The 16,954-nt window shown below is 50.7% G+C and overlaps 1 protein-coding gene across 4 annotated transcripts in view; it reads left to right on the plus strand.

The window, feature by feature from the left end:
* The window catches only part of DSCAML1 (DS cell adhesion molecule like 1), a 111,981-nt gene extending 97,275 nt beyond the window's left edge, over nt 1-14,706 (plus strand). For 2 of the 4 annotated variants that reach the window (XM_081961379.1, XM_081961381.1), the window contains exons 18-33: nt 462-608; nt 1,917-2,072; nt 3,229-3,368; nt 5,453-5,633; nt 5,719-5,836; nt 5,973-6,136; nt 6,346-6,444; nt 7,833-8,021; nt 9,221-9,508; nt 9,611-9,766; nt 10,390-10,420; nt 10,523-10,641; nt 11,020-11,172; nt 11,846-12,040; nt 12,967-13,278; nt 13,980-14,706. In XM_081961379.1, the coding sequence (XP_081817505.1) occupies nt 462-608; nt 1,917-2,072; nt 3,229-3,368; nt 5,453-5,633; nt 5,719-5,836; nt 5,973-6,136; nt 6,346-6,444; nt 7,833-8,021; nt 9,221-9,508; nt 9,611-9,766; nt 10,390-10,420; nt 10,523-10,641; nt 11,020-11,172; nt 11,846-12,040; nt 12,967-13,278; nt 13,980-14,422 (2,891 nt within the window). In that variant the 3' untranslated portion in view covers nt 14,423-14,706. The remainder of the gene's footprint in view (nt 1-461; nt 609-1,916; nt 2,073-3,228; nt 3,369-5,452; nt 5,634-5,718; nt 5,837-5,972; nt 6,137-6,345; nt 6,445-7,832; nt 8,022-9,220; nt 9,509-9,610; nt 9,767-10,389; nt 10,421-10,522; nt 10,642-11,019; nt 11,173-11,845; nt 12,041-12,966; nt 13,279-13,979) is intronic. The other 2 variants (XM_081961380.1, XM_081961383.1) reach the window with 1 other exon arrangement.
* Nucleotides 14,707-16,954: the final 2,248 nt, after the last annotated feature.

Below are 16,954 nucleotides of genomic sequence, written 5' to 3' on the forward strand. Positions count from 1 at the left end.
CCTCCTGGGGTATTCAAGGGCCCCCGTTTTAGCAATAGTGTTATTTCCCATAATTATATTACCTTCATTTTCTTCAAATGGACTCTATTCGTTTATAACACCGGCCCCTAATTATACCATGCATTCGGCTTTACATGTAAATAAACTGAAACAATCATCCTTTTCCGGGTGGATCATTAGGATGATATATCGTCATTTAAATGCTCATAAAAATTAGAGATCTCTCTTTGGGGGCGACGGGTTCTCATTACCTCTATCCCAATCACTCGCTGAGCCTTTCTTTCTTCAAGCAACTGCACAGCCTTGTGGGTCTAGCGGAAAATGCCACGGCAGAGGCCTCATCCTGGGACTCTGGGGAGAGCATGGATGGACTGGCAAATTAATCTGCCCACCTGTTTGAAGGAACAGCCAAGGTGCTGGGGCAACCAAGGGCATCCCTTTTAATACCTTTCCCTGTTCAGTCCCCAGCCAGCCCCCTGAAAACGTGAGGGCCTTGTCCATCACCTCCGATGTGGCCGTCATCTCTTGGTCCGAACCCCCTCGGAGCACACTCAATGGCATCTTGAAGGGCTACCGTGTCATCTTCTGGTCTCTCTTCATGGATGGTGGTGAGTTGGGAGCAATGTGCTCATTGCCTCAATTTATTTCACTTTCACTAATTGAATTTAGTGTAGCATCATGTCTAGAGGGCAGAAGGCTGTTTTTCCTCCACCAACACATCAGATCTTCAGATGGCTCATGTCAGAAATGATGTTCTTCCTACCCTCCAACTGGATACTGGAGGCCAAGCTGGTGCTGCCTGTCACTCAGCGGTTCTCACACCACTGCAAGGCAAGGGAATTCAGCTCCACTCTCCATTGGGAACCTCTTGCAATTGTTTGTCTTGTTCCAGTTGCTGGCTCTGGCTCTGGTGTTTGGCCCCCTTGGCCCCAGTGCACTTCCTCAGGGGTCCCCGCAGACGGCAACGCTCTTTGAAGCTGTCTCCCGCTCAGGGCAAGCAAATAACTTGGGCTGTGGCCGAGGGAGCAAATTCCCTTTCTGAGCCCCAGAACCTCCTTCAGTGGAGTTTCTGGCAAGTGAATCAGGCTCTGGACAGGAGGTCCTGGGGTATGCGGGAGGGTCTAAATGGCCGGTGGTTCTCAATAGAGGCCACGGAGGTCCCTCAGGCCATGCCATATTATTAGGGAGGCACAGTAAGTTTCTGAGGTGACCCCCATCTTTACATAAATATTGAAAGTTATAACTGTCTTACCTGATATGATCTAGAGCAGTAAACAGTACAGGTAGTAAATTACCTTTTGTTGCTAGAGAACAGTGGCTGTGAGAGGTGGGGGTGGGGGTGGGCGTCATACAGATAAATGAGGCTCACAAAAGGGTCAAAACTTGAGAGCAGCTTCTTCTTTCTTTGCTCCAACATGCAATGCAGACTTACTATTTTGGGGGATTCTGTGGGCTGGATTATTAGGGGGCCTTTTAGGCTGTAGCAACAATTCTTTGTGTGTGTGAGAGAGAGCCCGCAGGAATGAATGTGTGCCTCCTTCTACAGAATGTGGCTGGCCCTTGAAAGGCTTCCTCCGCTGTTTTCGGGGGCCTTCCCATGCTAAGCCTTGTGTCCTTGGGGCGGCGGGGAGGGAAGCAAGCTGAAGACAGCAGGGCAGCATCCCCATGACAGGAGTTGCAGGGACACTGCCACTGCGCTGGGTTCTGACTTTGTCCACGTGCTGGACAGACCGTGGCTGCTCTGGCCCATTTGTGGGCCTTGGGGCAGCCGCTAGCCAGATCCCCAGGCTGCTTTTCCCACATCTGTCCTGGAGGCTTGCTGGGCAATCCGAGCCACGGTAGGCTGAATCAGGAGGCTGCAGAGGTAGCAGGAGCCTTGCCTGCCTCTGCACGGGGTATTCTTGCTTCCTGAACAGAGTGGGGGGAGATGCAGAACGTCACCACCACTCGGGAGCGAGCAGAGCTGCGGGGCATGGAGAAGTTTACCAACTACAGCGTGCAGGTCCTGGCCTACACCCAGGCAGGTGACGGAGTCCGCAGCAACGTCCTCCACATCCAGACCAAGGAAGACAGTGAGTGCCTATGAAGCTGGGTGGGTGGGAGGCATCCGTTTCTTGCCTGTGAAGAGCTCTCCCACAGCATCTGTACGGGGGACAGCTGTTCTTTTTGGGGGCCTGTGAAGAGCTCTCCCACAGCATCTGTACGGGGGACAGCTGTTCTTTTTGGGGTGTGGATGATTCTGCTTTGCTACGGCCCACTTTGGGGTGCTTTTCTCCCTCCCTCGCTCTGGAGTTGGGGCAACAAGAGTTTTTCTCCCTCCCTCGCTCTGGAGTTGGGGCAACAAGAGTTTTTCACCCCACTTAACCCAGTTATGTGACCTATTCTACCATCCCAGGGCAGCCTGGCTCGCTGCAGTTCCTAGGCCTGGACCTATGGCCTCCCTCCTGGGAGGAGGTAGGGTGTCTTTTGGAGCACAGGACAGAGTCAGGGGCTGCTGGGTGTTGGAGGCCCTTGGGAAGCCAGAAGGCCAGAAAGCTTGGAAGGAGCAGGCAGTACAGAGACCTACAGAGTCCATATGGGGAGAGCAACTCATTGAAGGACCAGAAAAGACCCTCTGGATCACATGTTGGCTTTGGGCAGCCTGCCTTTTGGGTCCATCCCAGGGCACTGAGGGGGCGCTTCACCTGGGCTGCACTATAGTGCTTCAGGGGAGGGGAACTAGAGAGGTCGGTGAGGCGCAGCTAGAAGGAACTGGGGTTCCTTTCAAGCTATGACATGATTTGAATGGCGGGCTGGATTGACACTGAGGACACTCCGGTAAAGCCCACCTGGATGGCAGCATTCTCAGGTATGAGCTGACCAGCTGACCCCCACGTGTGGCAAGAGAGCGTTCTGCTGCAGCTCCACTTCCTTAAACCCTTACTCTGCTTGTCTCGTTGGGAGAAGCCTCTGTTGGAGGCAGAATCCTTGTCCAGCCGGGCTGAGGGCAGGCGGCTGCCAGGACTTGCCCTCTAACTGCAGAAGCCGCTCTAAAGGGAGAGAGTGTTGTCCTTCCAGTGAGACCTTTGGTGGCTGGCACAATTGGGGTAAAAGAAGAGCACTGTCCCTGTCCCCCGTGCACCTCTGGCAGGGTACTGCCGTGAGTTGTGCTCCTTCCCTCCAGACATGGCTGCAGTGTGGCCCACCTAGAGAGGCCTTGAGAATCATGCCTCTTCTTTCCTCTTGCAGTTCCTGGTCCTCCTGCCGGGATCAAAGCGGTGCCTTCCTCTGCCAGCAGTGTTGTGGTGTCTTGGCTGCCACCCTCAAAACCTAATGGAATTATCCGGAAGTACACCATTTTCTGCTCCAGCCCAGGCTCTGGCCAGCCGGTGAGCAGCTGTGATGGGGCTCCTGGGAGAGTGGGCATGTAAGAAGGAGGAGAAGAGAGGAGGAGGGGAGGAAAGAGAGGGGAAGAAGGAGGGAGGAAGGAGGAGGAGGGAAAGGAAGAAAGGGTAAAAGCAGAGGAAGTAAGGGAGGGGAGTAGGAGAGAGGGTAAGAAGGAGGAGAAGTGAGGAGGAGGGGAGGAAAGAGAGGGGAAGAAGAAGAAATTTTATGGTTGGGGGTCACCACAACATGAGGAACTGTATTAAAGGGTTGCGGTATTAGGAAAGTTAACCACTGGTCTAGACTGACACCTCCTACTTTGGCAGCTACAGGAGATACGATCAGTTAGGATGGTCTGTCCTAGGCCTGTATGGATCTTGTTGATTTTCAAACCTGCTTTGCGAATTTCCCAGTGAATTGGCAGACAATTGGACCTCCTGTTTAATTGAAGCATGATTACTTCCACGTTCGTATTGCAACAGCAGTCGGTTAAGGTTATCTCAACTGGGTTGGGTTGGAAGAAGTACCTTCAAGCCACGAGGACCATTTTTGGTTAGTCACATTGCAGATAAAATCACTCACAGCTTCTTCAGCTGGGCAGTGACCATTGAGATGCAAAACTCCATGCCTTGCAAAATCCTGTGGGATTCATTTGGATCATGAACCCCAAGAAAGTTGACAGGGTTTTCTGTGGGATGAACTCCGTCACATGTAGGCTAGCTCCTTGTCCCTCCTGGCTTTTCAGAGTTGCCAGATGATACAAGGAACTGAAGGACAAAGGCCTTTTTGAAAGTGGGAATGGTATTGCCATGAAATGAGCCTCTGCTTCCATCTCAAACTTGCCCTTCTTTGGGAAGATGATAGAGGTGGTGTTGGGTCCCTGGGATGAAGTGGCTATGGATTTTAATTGAGCTTGGGATGCTCCATATAGAAGGGCTATGAAGATGGCCTCCTCCTGTAGAAACTTCAAGGCAGCTGTTCTGATAATACTGGTTTCAAGTTTGATTTATTGCAATATGAGAGCTGAGATATGATGGCTGTGACCCATCTTGTAATAAACAAACAAGCAAACAAATAAATAACAGAAGCATCATCTACAGAACAGGCTGCTGCCCCTCTGGTGGTTTGCTATTCGTGGTCCATGCAGAACATGGACTCCTTTGTTCCACCTAGTGCAGTTGCACCAGTGGCAGCAGCGACATGGAAATGGATGCAGCCCAGATCTTAGTTGGCCCCCAAAGCTTCCTGGGAACATTCAGGCTCTGTTAGGTTGGGAAGGAGGGCGGGGACAGCATTTGCTTATCAAGATCGCTTTCTGCAGTTCATTTTAACGTCTGAGGCTTTCGTTTCCAGGGCAACATAATCTTTTCATCAAAGCAACTGGTGAAGCTGGTGGGATTTGATATTGTTTCCTTGGCATCTTGTCAAGGCTGCCATTTGGCGTAAAATTATGCACGCAATGTAATATTTATGCTTGCATATTAAACACTGGTTAGATTTAAGTATTCTGCCTGTGGGTCTATCAGTACATGTTCCAAGCATGCCAAACCAAAACTGGGCACGGGTGAGGTATTTGTCTGCCAGTTAGGCTTGGCCTTGGCCTTGATGGAGGTTCGTAAATGGCAGAGATTGGGGCTTTAACTTGTTTATAAAAGAGCCCACGTTAGAGGTGAAAAGTGAAGTTGCTGCTATTTTCTGCTTAAAACAGAAACAGGCATTGCAGAAATCCAAAAGTCTCTAGCTTGAAGAAATGGAGGGTAAATAATAAACTTGGTCCATTGTAGGAAGAAAAACCTATCTGCACAAATGTATGAACTTCTTGCAGAAGTTGAGGAAAGCACTTAGGGAAAAATCTTTCTCCTAAGACCAGAAAGCAAGGGAGTTGCCGAGATTTTGGACAGACCAAGAAGGAAGGGAAGGTGTATATCAAGGAGGACCCCTAAGCCTGAGATAGGCAAACTTAGCAATGGCTCAGGGGTTGCTAATGCTGCCTCCAGGGACACAGGCCTGTGAGGGGCAGCTGTTGGGGTAGGTGGCTCCCGAGACGCCTCCACTGGGCAGGCAGGAAAGCAGTCTGATCCAGCTGCAGGCCTGTTCTCCTTCGGTTCTCCTGCAGGCTCCCAGCGAGTATGAAACAAGCCCGGAGCAGCTGTTTTATCGCATCGCACACCTGAACCGCGGACAACAGTACCTGCTCTGGGTTGCTGCTGTCACATCCGCAGGGCGGGGCAACATGAGCGAGAAAGTCACCATTGAGCCTGCTGGAAAAGGTTTGCAAGCAGAGCGGGGAGCACCTGGCAGCTGGGCTGCCGTGAACCACCACCACCACCATGTCACCCTCCCCCTCTTTTGCAGCTCCAGCCAAGATCATCTCATTTGGGGGCACCGTTACCACCCCGTGGATGAAAGATGTGCGGCTGCCATGCAGTTCAGTGGGGGATCCTCTCCCAGCTGTGAAGTGGACGAAAGACAGGTTTTTTTTTAAACTAAAGCTCTCTCTCTCTCTCTCTCTGTGTGTGGTGTGTGTGTGTGTGGGGGGGGGGGGGGGGGCTTGGAAGGTCTCCGGCCAGACCCCGGTTTCTTTCTCATGTTCTGACCTTCTTTTGCAGTGATGATTCGGTTATTCCAGTCATTTTGGATGGTCACCGCCAGATCCAGTCCAACGGCACCCTGATTCTGCGCTCTGTGAAAGCAGAGGACTCGGGCTATTACACTTGCACTGCCACAAATACCTGGGGATTCGATACCATCATTGTCAACTTACTGGTGCAAGGTGAGCCTCAATCAGAAGGAATGCCTCCCCTCCCCCAACCCCTCCCCCGGGAGGGAGCTTTGTCTTTAGGACAGGGAAGCTGGACAGCTCATAGCCCAAAAGACTTCCTAACTTCCCTGCCCCGGAGTGTCCAGCTTGGCGAGCTCCTGCAGCTGAATGTGGAGGAGCTGGGTGAGAAGGAAGCTGACCAAAATGGCCTTCCCTTTCAGTCCCTCCAGACCAGCCCCGGCTGATGGTCTCCAAGACTTCGGCTTCATCCATTACCTTGGCCTGGATCCCTGGGGACAATGGTGGCAGCTCCATCCGAGGCAAGTCGAAGGGAGGGTTGCTGCGCTTGCCAGATAGACCGAGGAAGCGTGACTGCTCCTGGAAGTCTCCTCAACTCTGCCTCCCCTTCCTTCTCTGGGCTTGGGCCTTGTGCAGGGTTGTGCTCTTGGTCCTCTGGGTGCAGCTGCCTCACGTGGCTGGGGCCAAAGATTTACCAAGGGAGGCTGATATTGGGTGAAGGCATTCTTTTGCGGAGCACTAAACGGCTCTGTGAAAAATTCCTCAGAGCTTCATTTGAGGGTGTGTGTGTGTGTGTATTTGTATGGGGGGTGGGTGGGCATAAGAGGGAGAGAGAAGATGGGAAAAGCTCTGAGCAGTTCCAACCGCAGCTTATTTAGGGAAGCCAGGGAAGGTCAGGCCATTCCTTCTTACCTGGGCTCAGGTTCCTTGTGCCTTCCCAACCAGGGTGTTTAGGGAGGAGGAGGAGGATCCTACCCTCCATTTTTATTTCACAACGGGGCTTTAGTCTAGTAGAGGTGCAAGATCACCCTGGAATCAGTGAAGATTCCAAGAGGCATTTCTCCGGTCTTGGCCTGACGCGGCCTGGCGTGAAGCTGTGTGCCAGTGCCTTCTTCATCCACTTCAATGCCCTCAGGGAAACAATGGCAGCCTGAGGAGAAGGAGGGACGGAGGGAGGGAAGGGAGTTTTCCCATTGCAATTAATTAAACACATGGAAATAATTACAAGGCAGCCTCCCTAGCCAGCAGCATTTGCTTGATGTGTTTCCTTTTAATTGAAATAGCCAGAAGTGCCGCGGTGCAACTGATGGGGGTAGAATCCCCTGCCTGGCCTGCTTTATTGCTTGGTTTCGGGCAGTGGGGGAGCACGACTTCCAAGAGGAGCAAGCAGAGGAGCAGGAAGAGAGCCGGAAAAAGGATGGGCACGGAGGAGCCCAACTGCAGGAGCCCAATAGGCTCTCTTCTACTTCATGGCGCATGTGGGGGGAATAGGTGGGAGCAAGTCCCCAACTGCCTGAATAGATCCTTACCTCTCTCTCTGGCACAAACACGCAACCGCAGAACCCACACCTCTCATTCATGACATGCATAGGTGGGCTCCGAGGCAGCTTGCACCTGCTTGTTTGATGGCACATTTTGTAACTCTGATTAGTTTTGCTTATGGAGCTCTGAATTTGCCTTTTGCGAAAGGGAAGATGGCTGCCTAGAATGCTGGGCACCCAATGGGACATTTCCCATGTCTTCCTTAGGAGGAGACACCCAGCTCTCCCGGGAGTGGGGTGGGGAGGCTTCAGGGACTTAAGCCCGAGTTTCTGGCGTGAACTGGGGTGGGGTGGGGAAAGGAGATGGCAGGGGCTCCTGCCGCATGGACTCCCTTCTCCGACTTGCTGCCTTTGCTGCACCCCTGCAGGCTTTGTGCTCCAGTACTCAGTGGATAATAGTGAGGAGTGGAAGGACGTGTTAATTGCTTCCGCAGAGCGCTCCTTCAAGCTGGGCAGCCTGAAATGCGGGACCTGGTACAAGGTGAAGCTGGCAGCCAAGAACAGCGTTGGAGCTGGTCGTATCAGTGAGATCATTGAGGCCAAGACCCATGGCAGAGGTAACTGGACCCTGGGGAGGCAGCAGCCAAGAGTGCGTAGCTGGGAGGAAGGACGGAAGGAAGGGAGCCTTGCAGAGTGGAAGTTGGGATTTGTCCAGAGGAAGACCGAGAGGCTTTCTTAGAATTAATTGGGAAGGAGAAACTTCAGAGGGGGAAATTGTGGTTCCTGCACATGTTTAACAAGTGGTGCATAACAATGCCGTCCATTCTGACGTTCTCCTGGCTGGAGCTCATCTGAAAGAGGAAAAGCCTCCTGTGGCAGTATTTCACCCTGGCCGCCTCATTTTAAACAAGGCAGACAAGTTTATTACAATGGTTTGCCAGCATCAATGGTTTCAAAGATTTGCCAATTTCAGGAATGCCAGAGACAAGTGCATCACCTGAAGCCTAATTGAAATATTACACCCATCAAGTCGATTGCAAGTTTGGTGCTGTTCTTAGCTGGACCATTTACAGTCAAAGCCTTCCTGTAAAACTTCTTTTATTAAGAAGATCTCCTAATGAATACAGCATCTTTATGGAAGAATCGTGAACACTTTTCCCTTTAATTTTTGCCATGAGGTTGTGTGTAGAAAACCAAGTTCAAATTTGTGTACCACAATAGAGTATAGGAGGTTGCTGCAAATACATGTAATAGCAGTATGTTAAAATTTGAGTATTTCTTGTTTAAAGTATAGAAACCAGAAAGTATAATAGTATGCCACCCGTGTCACATGCTTAAAAGTTAAAAGTACCTTCACGTTACACATTACTCTGCAGTTCTCTCGGCAACAATCTTTTTTGATGGGAGGAGAGAAATTAATTAACCCCTTTTTTTAGAATGGGGAGGGAGGTGATGCTTGGTGAGGAAGGGCCTCTGCTGTTCCTTCCGGTTTTGTCTCTGCAGCAGGTCAGCTGCCATTGCACAGCTGGGAAAGGGCAGCTGTCTGAGGAGTCTGGCTGAAGGGAGCCCCTGCCCAGGCTGGCAGATGGCTTGTGGAGAGCACCTTGGGTGCTCTGGGTTTTATAGCGCCTAAATTGATGATGGGGGGGGGGGATGAAGAAGAAACTGACTGTGTGCTCTACATTTTATTGATTAGCGGGTTAGGCAAGGGAACAGAGGTCACGAAAGAAACTCTTCAAGTCCCTTTCCAGAACCTGGCAAACTGCTTCGTTCTATCCTCTCCTATCCAAACTCACCTTCCTGCTTCTTCTTGTAGAACCATCTTTCAATAAGGACCAACATCTGTTCACCCACATCAACTCCACCCATGCCAGACTGAGTCTTCAAGGCTGGAACAATGGGGGCTGCCCCATTGTAGCAATTGTCCTGGAGTTCCGACCCAAAAGCACCTGGGTCTGGCAGAGTCTGCGGGCTAATTATTCCAGTGAAGTCTTTCTGACTGACCTGCATGAAGCCACTTGGTATGAGCTGCGCATGAAAGCATGCAACAGTGCCGGCTGCGGCAATGAGACCCTGCAGTTCGCCACCCTGGACTACGATGGCAGTGAGTATGGATTGGCCGAGGGAGGTTAGAAGCCCCTGTTGCCTGCGAGTTGGGCTTTTTCAGGGGGTGCACAGCTTGTGCTTTGATAAATCTTCTGCACAGGCACCATTCCGCCTATTAAGTCTGCGCAAGGGGAAGGAGATGATGTCAAGAAGCTCTTCAGCATCGCTTGCCCTGTCATCTTGGCCACACTTGGCGTTGCGTTGCTCTTTGTTGTTCGAAAGAAGCGGAAGGAAAAGCGCCTGAAGCGTTTGCGAGGTGAGCATTTGATTCTTGGGAATCCCTTTTCAACAACCAGGAGAGAAACCCCAGGGTCAGATCACCCCGAGCAGGTGTCACCCTGCCTCTCCGCTCTAGAGGATTCGGTGGGTTGGGGGCAGAAAGCCAGATGCTGCAGGATAGGATCCTCGTTAGAGCCGGGGGTACAGAGAGTCCTTGACTTACAACCACAGTTCGGACTGGACTGGAAAATTCACAGTTAAGGGTTGCAGCCATTAAGTGAGTCTTCCCAGGACAGTCTTGCTGCAGTCGTTAAATGAGCAGGATGGGAGGCTGCAACTGTCAGTTGCCAAGCTCCCAAATTGCAGCCGGGTGACAATAGGGATGCTGAGACAGTTGTAAGTGCAAATACTGGTCATAAGTCACTTTTCCAGTGCTGTCATCACTGAAGGAATGCTGGCAAGTCGAGACTACCTGCATGGGCTGCCCTCCTCTTAGTTTCTCAGTGAACTTGGGGCCTATTTCTGGAGTCTCTTTCCTTGAGCCTTAGCTCCCCATAGAGAGGAGCGCCCACAGTGACCTCTCGGCCTGATTCGAGCTGCTGCCCCGGAGCAGCTGCTTCTGCTGCCTCCATTCAGGCCTCTCTGCTCTTTCCCTTGCAGATGCCAAGAGTTTGGCTGAAATGCTCATCAGGTGAGTAACCACATTCAAATCTTGTTGGTTTAGCATTGTGATGCCGCGTGGATACAGACGACCTGGTGTGCCAAATGCTCTCCTCCTCCTTCTCCTTCACAGTAAGAATAACCGTAGCTTTGACACGCCCGTGAAGGGTCCACCGCAAGGCCCTCGGCTGCACATCGACATCCCCCGGGTTCAGCTGCTCATTGAGGACAAGGAAGGGATCAAGCAGATCGGTGAGCGGCTTCGCTTCACCTGCCAGTGCGGGGGCCTGGCCTTGTCCTCAGAGCTGCCGCCCTTGCATTTTGCCCTCGTCCAATTACTCTCCCTGGTTCTGGGAATGGGGTCCCTCCTCTGTCCTAGGGGCACTCCGGGTTCTCCCCTTCCCAGCATCAACTGGGTTGAATGGGGTTTTGGGACTCCTGGCAAACTTTTTTGGCCTGGGCAATTGCAGATGCCGGCCTTCCTCTCCACCCCCAATAAGGCTCAAAGTGCATAATGGGACACCCTCCAATTCTGTGGTTTTTCTCTTGCGGGAGGGGTCGAAGGGGGGCAGTTATCGCTTCCTAGCAGTCCCAGAATTGGAGGTCATTATCCAAATTTATTTTCCATAGGAGATGACAAAGCAACAGTCCCAGTCTCTGACCCAGAATTCAACCAGACGGTCAATCCGCAGACCTTCTGCACAGGGGTATCACTACACCACCCAGCACTGATCCAGAACACGGGGCCTTTGATTGACATGTCTGACATCCGCCCTGGCACAAGTAAGCACTGCAGACAATCCTCCACTCTGGCCCCGAAAGAAAGAGGTCAGAGGCCTTCGCCCAAGCAGAGCATGCCTCTAAAGGCTTGGAGTGGGGGAGGGAAGAGATCTCTGGGGGACTCTTGGCCCTACTTGTAGCCAAATTCTCCGTCTCTAGCTGGCCTGCACGACAGTGCCTGCTTTATGTCCCGTGAGCCTTGCTCAAACCCACAGGTGGCCCGTCAGTCAGCCCTATAGCTGCCCCTCTCCTCCCTGATTGGTCCATCTTCTCCAGCTGTTCAGCACTTACCTGCCCCTTGTCTTGTCAGGGGTCCTGCCCTCATACAACAATAATTTTGTGTTCTGCTTGCTGCTTCTGGCCAGAGAATGGGCCTTCTAATTCCAGGCCTGGTCCGTGTCTTGATTCGTGTCATGCTCCATTTCATAGGCTGCGTGTGACCTATTCAGTACCTGGAATATTGTATACATCCCACCGTGACTATATGCAAAGTGGGGGGGGGGGGGAAGAAGAGAATGATCTACAAGTAGATTCAAGGCATCACCAACATAAAAATGAAGCTATTAGTAAGAAACTACAGCATGAGGCAGATTTCAGCCTAGCCTTGTCAGGTCCAACCTCCACGGTTCTCATTTCTCATTCCAAAGCCAGAAACAGCAGCCACCTTCTTTTGCAGATCCTGTTTCAAGGAAAAGTGTGAAATCTACACACAGTGCCCGGAACAGATACTCCAGCCAGTGGACTCTCACCAAGTGCCAGGCCTCCACGCCAGCACGGACTCTAGCCTCTGACTGGAGAGCGGTTGGCTCCCAGCATGGGATCACAGTGACCGAGAGTGACAGTTTCAGTGCTAGTTTGTCCCAGGACACAGGTGAGTTGAGTCACAGCCACAAAGCCCAGCCTTTCAGACCCAGCCACTGTTTGTTGTGTCCTGCTACCCCACAACCTTCAAGAAATAAAAACTGAGGCTCCTTCTTTCCTCATATTTTGCAGAGGTTTTATTTGCTTATAATTCAAAACTAGATTTCTAAATGGTTCTACAAAATAGCATTCAATTAAAAACAGCAACAATTATAACGTAAACCAGGCTAATTCTACCAATAGCTACCACCCCCTTTCGTGCATCATCACAACAACGAATGTTAAGCAGTGTCTATTATACATCAAAATATCCAGATCTAAGTAGCTCTTCTGAACGCCAGCAGCTTTGTTGGTGATCTGAATTCAGGTGCAGGAGAGGAGCAGAGAAGAAAAAGTCTTCCATCCTTCGTGGTGCCTTATTGTGGGGTTGAAAGGGTATCCTTTCTGTTGGAGCTTAGTGAACGGAAGCTTCTGCAAGAGTTCATTGCAGGAATTAAGTCAAGGGGTGATAAAGAAATAAGTAGCTGTGAACAGATACTTTTTAATCCAGGAAGTGTTGTAACTAGCATGCCAGATGGAGTTGCACAAAAACTCTCCTTCTGGTCCTTGAGCAGTTGCAAATCTAAGAGGACCCCCTTATTTCTGAAGCATTTCGGACTTAGGGAGCACGACTCTGTCCAGAAGAAAAGATGGGATACCACTGGGTTCCAATGTCCCATCCACTCATGTCTCGTCAGGATCGAGCTTGAGTCTGTTTCTTCCTGCCCAGATAAGGCTTCCATCACATCTCCTCTTTGGCTTTGGAGTCAGGAAGTGCAGGAAGTGGCTTCTCGCATCCCCAGCTGTTTCAGCTTAGTGAAGGAGTGTTGGAGTGCCATCAATTGCCTTGCTGGTTGTCCTGGCAGGATTTGCATTGTCTCCCTCTTGTTCCCACAGACAAAGGCCGAAACAGCATGGTGTCCACAGAGAGTGCCTCATCCACTTACGAAGAGTTGGCTCGGGCATATGAGCATGCCAAGTTAGAGGAGCAGCTGCAGCATGCCAAGTTTGAAATCACAGAGTGCTTCATTTCTGACAGCTCCTCTGACCAGATGACCACCGGCACCAATGAGAATGCTGACAGCATGACTTCCATGAGCACTCCCTCCGAGCCAGGCATCTGCCGTTTCACAGCCTCTCCTCCCAAACCACAGGACAGTGACCGTGGCAAGGGTGTAGCTGTGCCTATCCCTCACCGAGCAAATAAAAGTAAGCTATGATGCAGCTGCGGCCTTTTGGTGCCCCAAATGAAGAGCTGAGCCCCAAATAACAATAGCAATTATGCTTGAATACTGCCCCATAGCGCTTGTATGCTGCCCCAAGCACCCTCTACAATGTCAGCATCATGCCCCAGCAATCTGGATCCTCATTTTGCTGACCTCAGAAAGAGGGAAGGCTGAGTCAACCTTGAGCCGGTCAGAATCAAACTTCAGGCTGTGGGCAGAGTCAGCCTGCAATGCTGCACGTTAACCCCTGTGCCCCCCAGGGCTCTTGACTGCAGCTCTTCATGAGGCAGTTTAGGACAAGCCTCCCAGTGGAGTATTGGAATGAGCTTGGATAGTGTAATTGGATGTGCTTTGGGCAGGGAAGAGCTACGCAACTTTCAAGTTAAGTAGCCAGAGCCAGTCTAAGAGCTTGATAAATGGGGACGAAAAGGCCTGTCCCAGAGAGCTGGCATCAGGAAGGGATGCAGGGAGGGAGTGCTGGGGCTTGCCAGTCGTGGAGCGAGCTGGATCTTTAGGTTTCTTTAACCTGCTTTGCCTCTTCACTGGAGGAATTGCTTGTTTTCAGTGGACTGGGTGAATTTTTTTCTCTGGTCCTCTTGCACCCCACTTGTCCTTGAGTAACCCTGGGGCTATTTCTGGCCCCACCTTCAGCGTTTCTGTTCACCCTCTTTCTGCCTTCTACAGGTGACTACTGCAACCTGCCTTTGTATATGAAATCTGAAACGTTCTTCCGCAAGCCAGACCTTCAAGACCCTTGTCCTGTAGTGCCACCCCGGGAAGCCTCCATACGAAATCTGGCTCGGGCTTACCACACACAAGCCAGACACTTGACTTTAGATGCCAGCAGCAAAGCCTCGGCTGCGCCACACACAACTGCAGCCACCACCTTACCTCAGAGAACTCTCGCCATGCCAGGCTCGGCCAGTGGTGCCCCTCCTGCTGCTTCCACCGCTGCTCCAGCCCCGGCCCCTGAGCCTAGCCCGGGTCCTGTTGCTGAGCCACGCTTACCTACGCATAGCAAGATTGGGGGGTCCAAAGACTCCCTATTAGAAATGAGCACATCTGGCGTAGGGAGACCACAGAAGCAGGGAACCGGTGCCTACTCCAAATCCTATACACTGGTGTAGCAGGAAGGACAGCCAAGATGCGGCTCTTTCTCCAAGTCATTTATACTGGAATTCAGTGGAGCTCTTGTACAGGACGGATTTTTTGTTTTTGTATAAATGAAACTATTTTTCTCTTCTCCAGAATTGAGGGGAAGTCACGAGGGCTCCAAGCATTTGCAGGCATTTCTTTTATGGAAGAAGCCCTGCTCTCCTTTCGGTGTTGCGGAAGAGGATGCTGAATTCTGATGGGCACAGGCTCTTTCCCATCCTCTCATCACCCTCATCACGCAGCCTGGTTTTTTTTTTTAAAACAACCCTTTGGGACACTGCATGTTGTTTTAATGTTTGGTAAACCATGGGATTTGCTTCCAGTTGCATCTGCCTATGTTAATACTTTTTTCTATTTAAAAAAAAGCCAGTGCAGTGTGCAATAAAAGTTATGTTTCTATAACACGAGAGTCCTTTGTTTGGTGTAGGCTGGTCTCCAAGAACCAACAGGAAGCTGGGATGCAGGTGGTCAGAATAAATTCTGGAATCCTATTGCAGAGGCCCTGCAATTCACATCCTGTTTTAACATGAATATGAAGCTGTTCTAGGAAATGTCAGACGTAAAGCAGATCATTATTTTATATATACGTGCATCTCTTAGGCATCACAGCTATTTAAAAGCTGTAATGTCTAATATGACCTTTTAAAGTGCCATTTTTCTTTCCTCACCACAGGAAATAAAATATGAATTGTCAGACAGGGAGCGACAGACGACCAGCAGGCTTCCAGTTGATCGAGGCCCTCAAACGGTTTTTAGTAGGGTAGGTTCAGGCGGGGAGAGACCTTGCATCAGCTCCCCTGGTTGGCAAGGAGAGTTTCAGCCCAGGCAATACTCCACCTTGCCTAGCAGAGGGTAGCCTGTTCGTCACTAGAGTATTCATTTTTCCTTCCGGATGGCCCTTTTCTGAGCAGGTGAACTGTTTACTGCAGGTGCCAGGAGTCAAGATAAGCATAGCAGCCGGGCTCCGTTGGATTGCTGCTTAGCAAATCTTCTAGCAGCTCAGGAAGAAAGCCCCCACCACCTCAGTAGGGAAGGATCATCCGAGCACCCCAAGGTGCCTTCCTCTCAGCAGTGCAGGAGCCGGTGTCAGATGGGCAGCCATGACCAATGCGCCCTTACTACCGCTTCTCTCTCTGTTCATATTGGAGCTGATTATGGTGAGAACCAAGAATAGCAGCAGCAAAAGATGTTTTGTTCAGGACATATCTTGGAATGCCTCCAAAGGATTTTCTGCCATGCTAGGGCAGAGAACCAGGTAAGCAGAGCGAGCAGATTTGGGCTCGTGTGTGTGTGTGATTCTTGTAACAGCATGGGCCAAAAGAAGCTGGAAATGCTGGGAGGAGGAGAGGGAGGAGGATCTCCCAAATCCAACAAGCAGAATTATTAGAAAGCTCGCACTGATCCCCAAAAGGGAAGGGCAAAGACCCCCAGGGTGTTTTGCTAAACCCTCTGCCCATCGAGACTGCATTCCTGCAGCCATGGCTTATAAGGGGTAACTGACATGTTCCTCCTATGTGAAGTCAATTAATCCATTTACAGGGATTTTGGTCTTAACAGCTTTTGGCCCTTATCATGGATTAGGGATAGGGCACGTGAAATTATCTTAACTTGTGGCCCCAATCATAACTAAAAGTTTTTAATTAAACTTGGAAATTGATAATATGGGCCGACAGACATGATACACGTATAACGTAGATGAAGCATTTCATTGTTTATGGCAAGGTAGCTACCCCCAAGAAGATGCTTTAGTATTAATGATCCATAACCATAAGGCTCTCCCGTGGCTTTTATCTTCCCATATATGGATGCCATGGCTCCTGGCCGACAATTCTGGCTTCAGTTCCCAGCAGATCTTACAGCTCTGGGAATTGAGACAATTCTTCTCCTTCCTCAATCCCCTTTACTAGCCCCCATGGATAGTTCCATACGACATTTCCTGGAACATGCTGTGGCCAAAGAGGGAATACAGCAAGGAAGAGGTAAGAGTAGTACTTATCAGCACGAGACAAACTTGCACAACTCATCAATGGTTACATTGCAAAGGTGTCCATTTCCAAATACAGCCCTGGGAGTTTCAGGGCCATTTTCCACAGGCAAAGAAACGCTGCCCCTAACACACGAGCAGTAACGCTGGCCTAAAGCGATCAGCAGTTCTGAAGAAGAGCCTCGAAATAGCCTGTCCATGTGCTTCTCTGTCGGAGCTGCTTTTTGACATGACAAGTGTCAACCTCAGGACAAGAGACACAGCACCACCTGCCATCTTAGACAATTAGATGGCCACACTGGAAGCTGCCTACAACTCCCTGCCACCATGCAAGACTCGGTGGCAACCTTCTACACAAAGTCTGGGCTGGGAAAGAAACTGGTGGCATGCCAGAACAAAGAACTGAAGACAGACATAGGCGCTCAAAGTCCATAGGCCCCCAGCCGGCTTGTACTGCTGAGATGTAACAATGCTGCATGTCTCCAAGTGATCTACTTCCTTGGAAGGGAGGTGGGTATTG

This window comes from Natrix helvetica (assembly GCF_964273705.1).
Source record: "Natrix helvetica genome assembly, chromosome: 8".
Lineage (NCBI taxonomy): Eukaryota > Metazoa > Chordata > Lepidosauria > Squamata > Natricidae > Natrix > Natrix helvetica.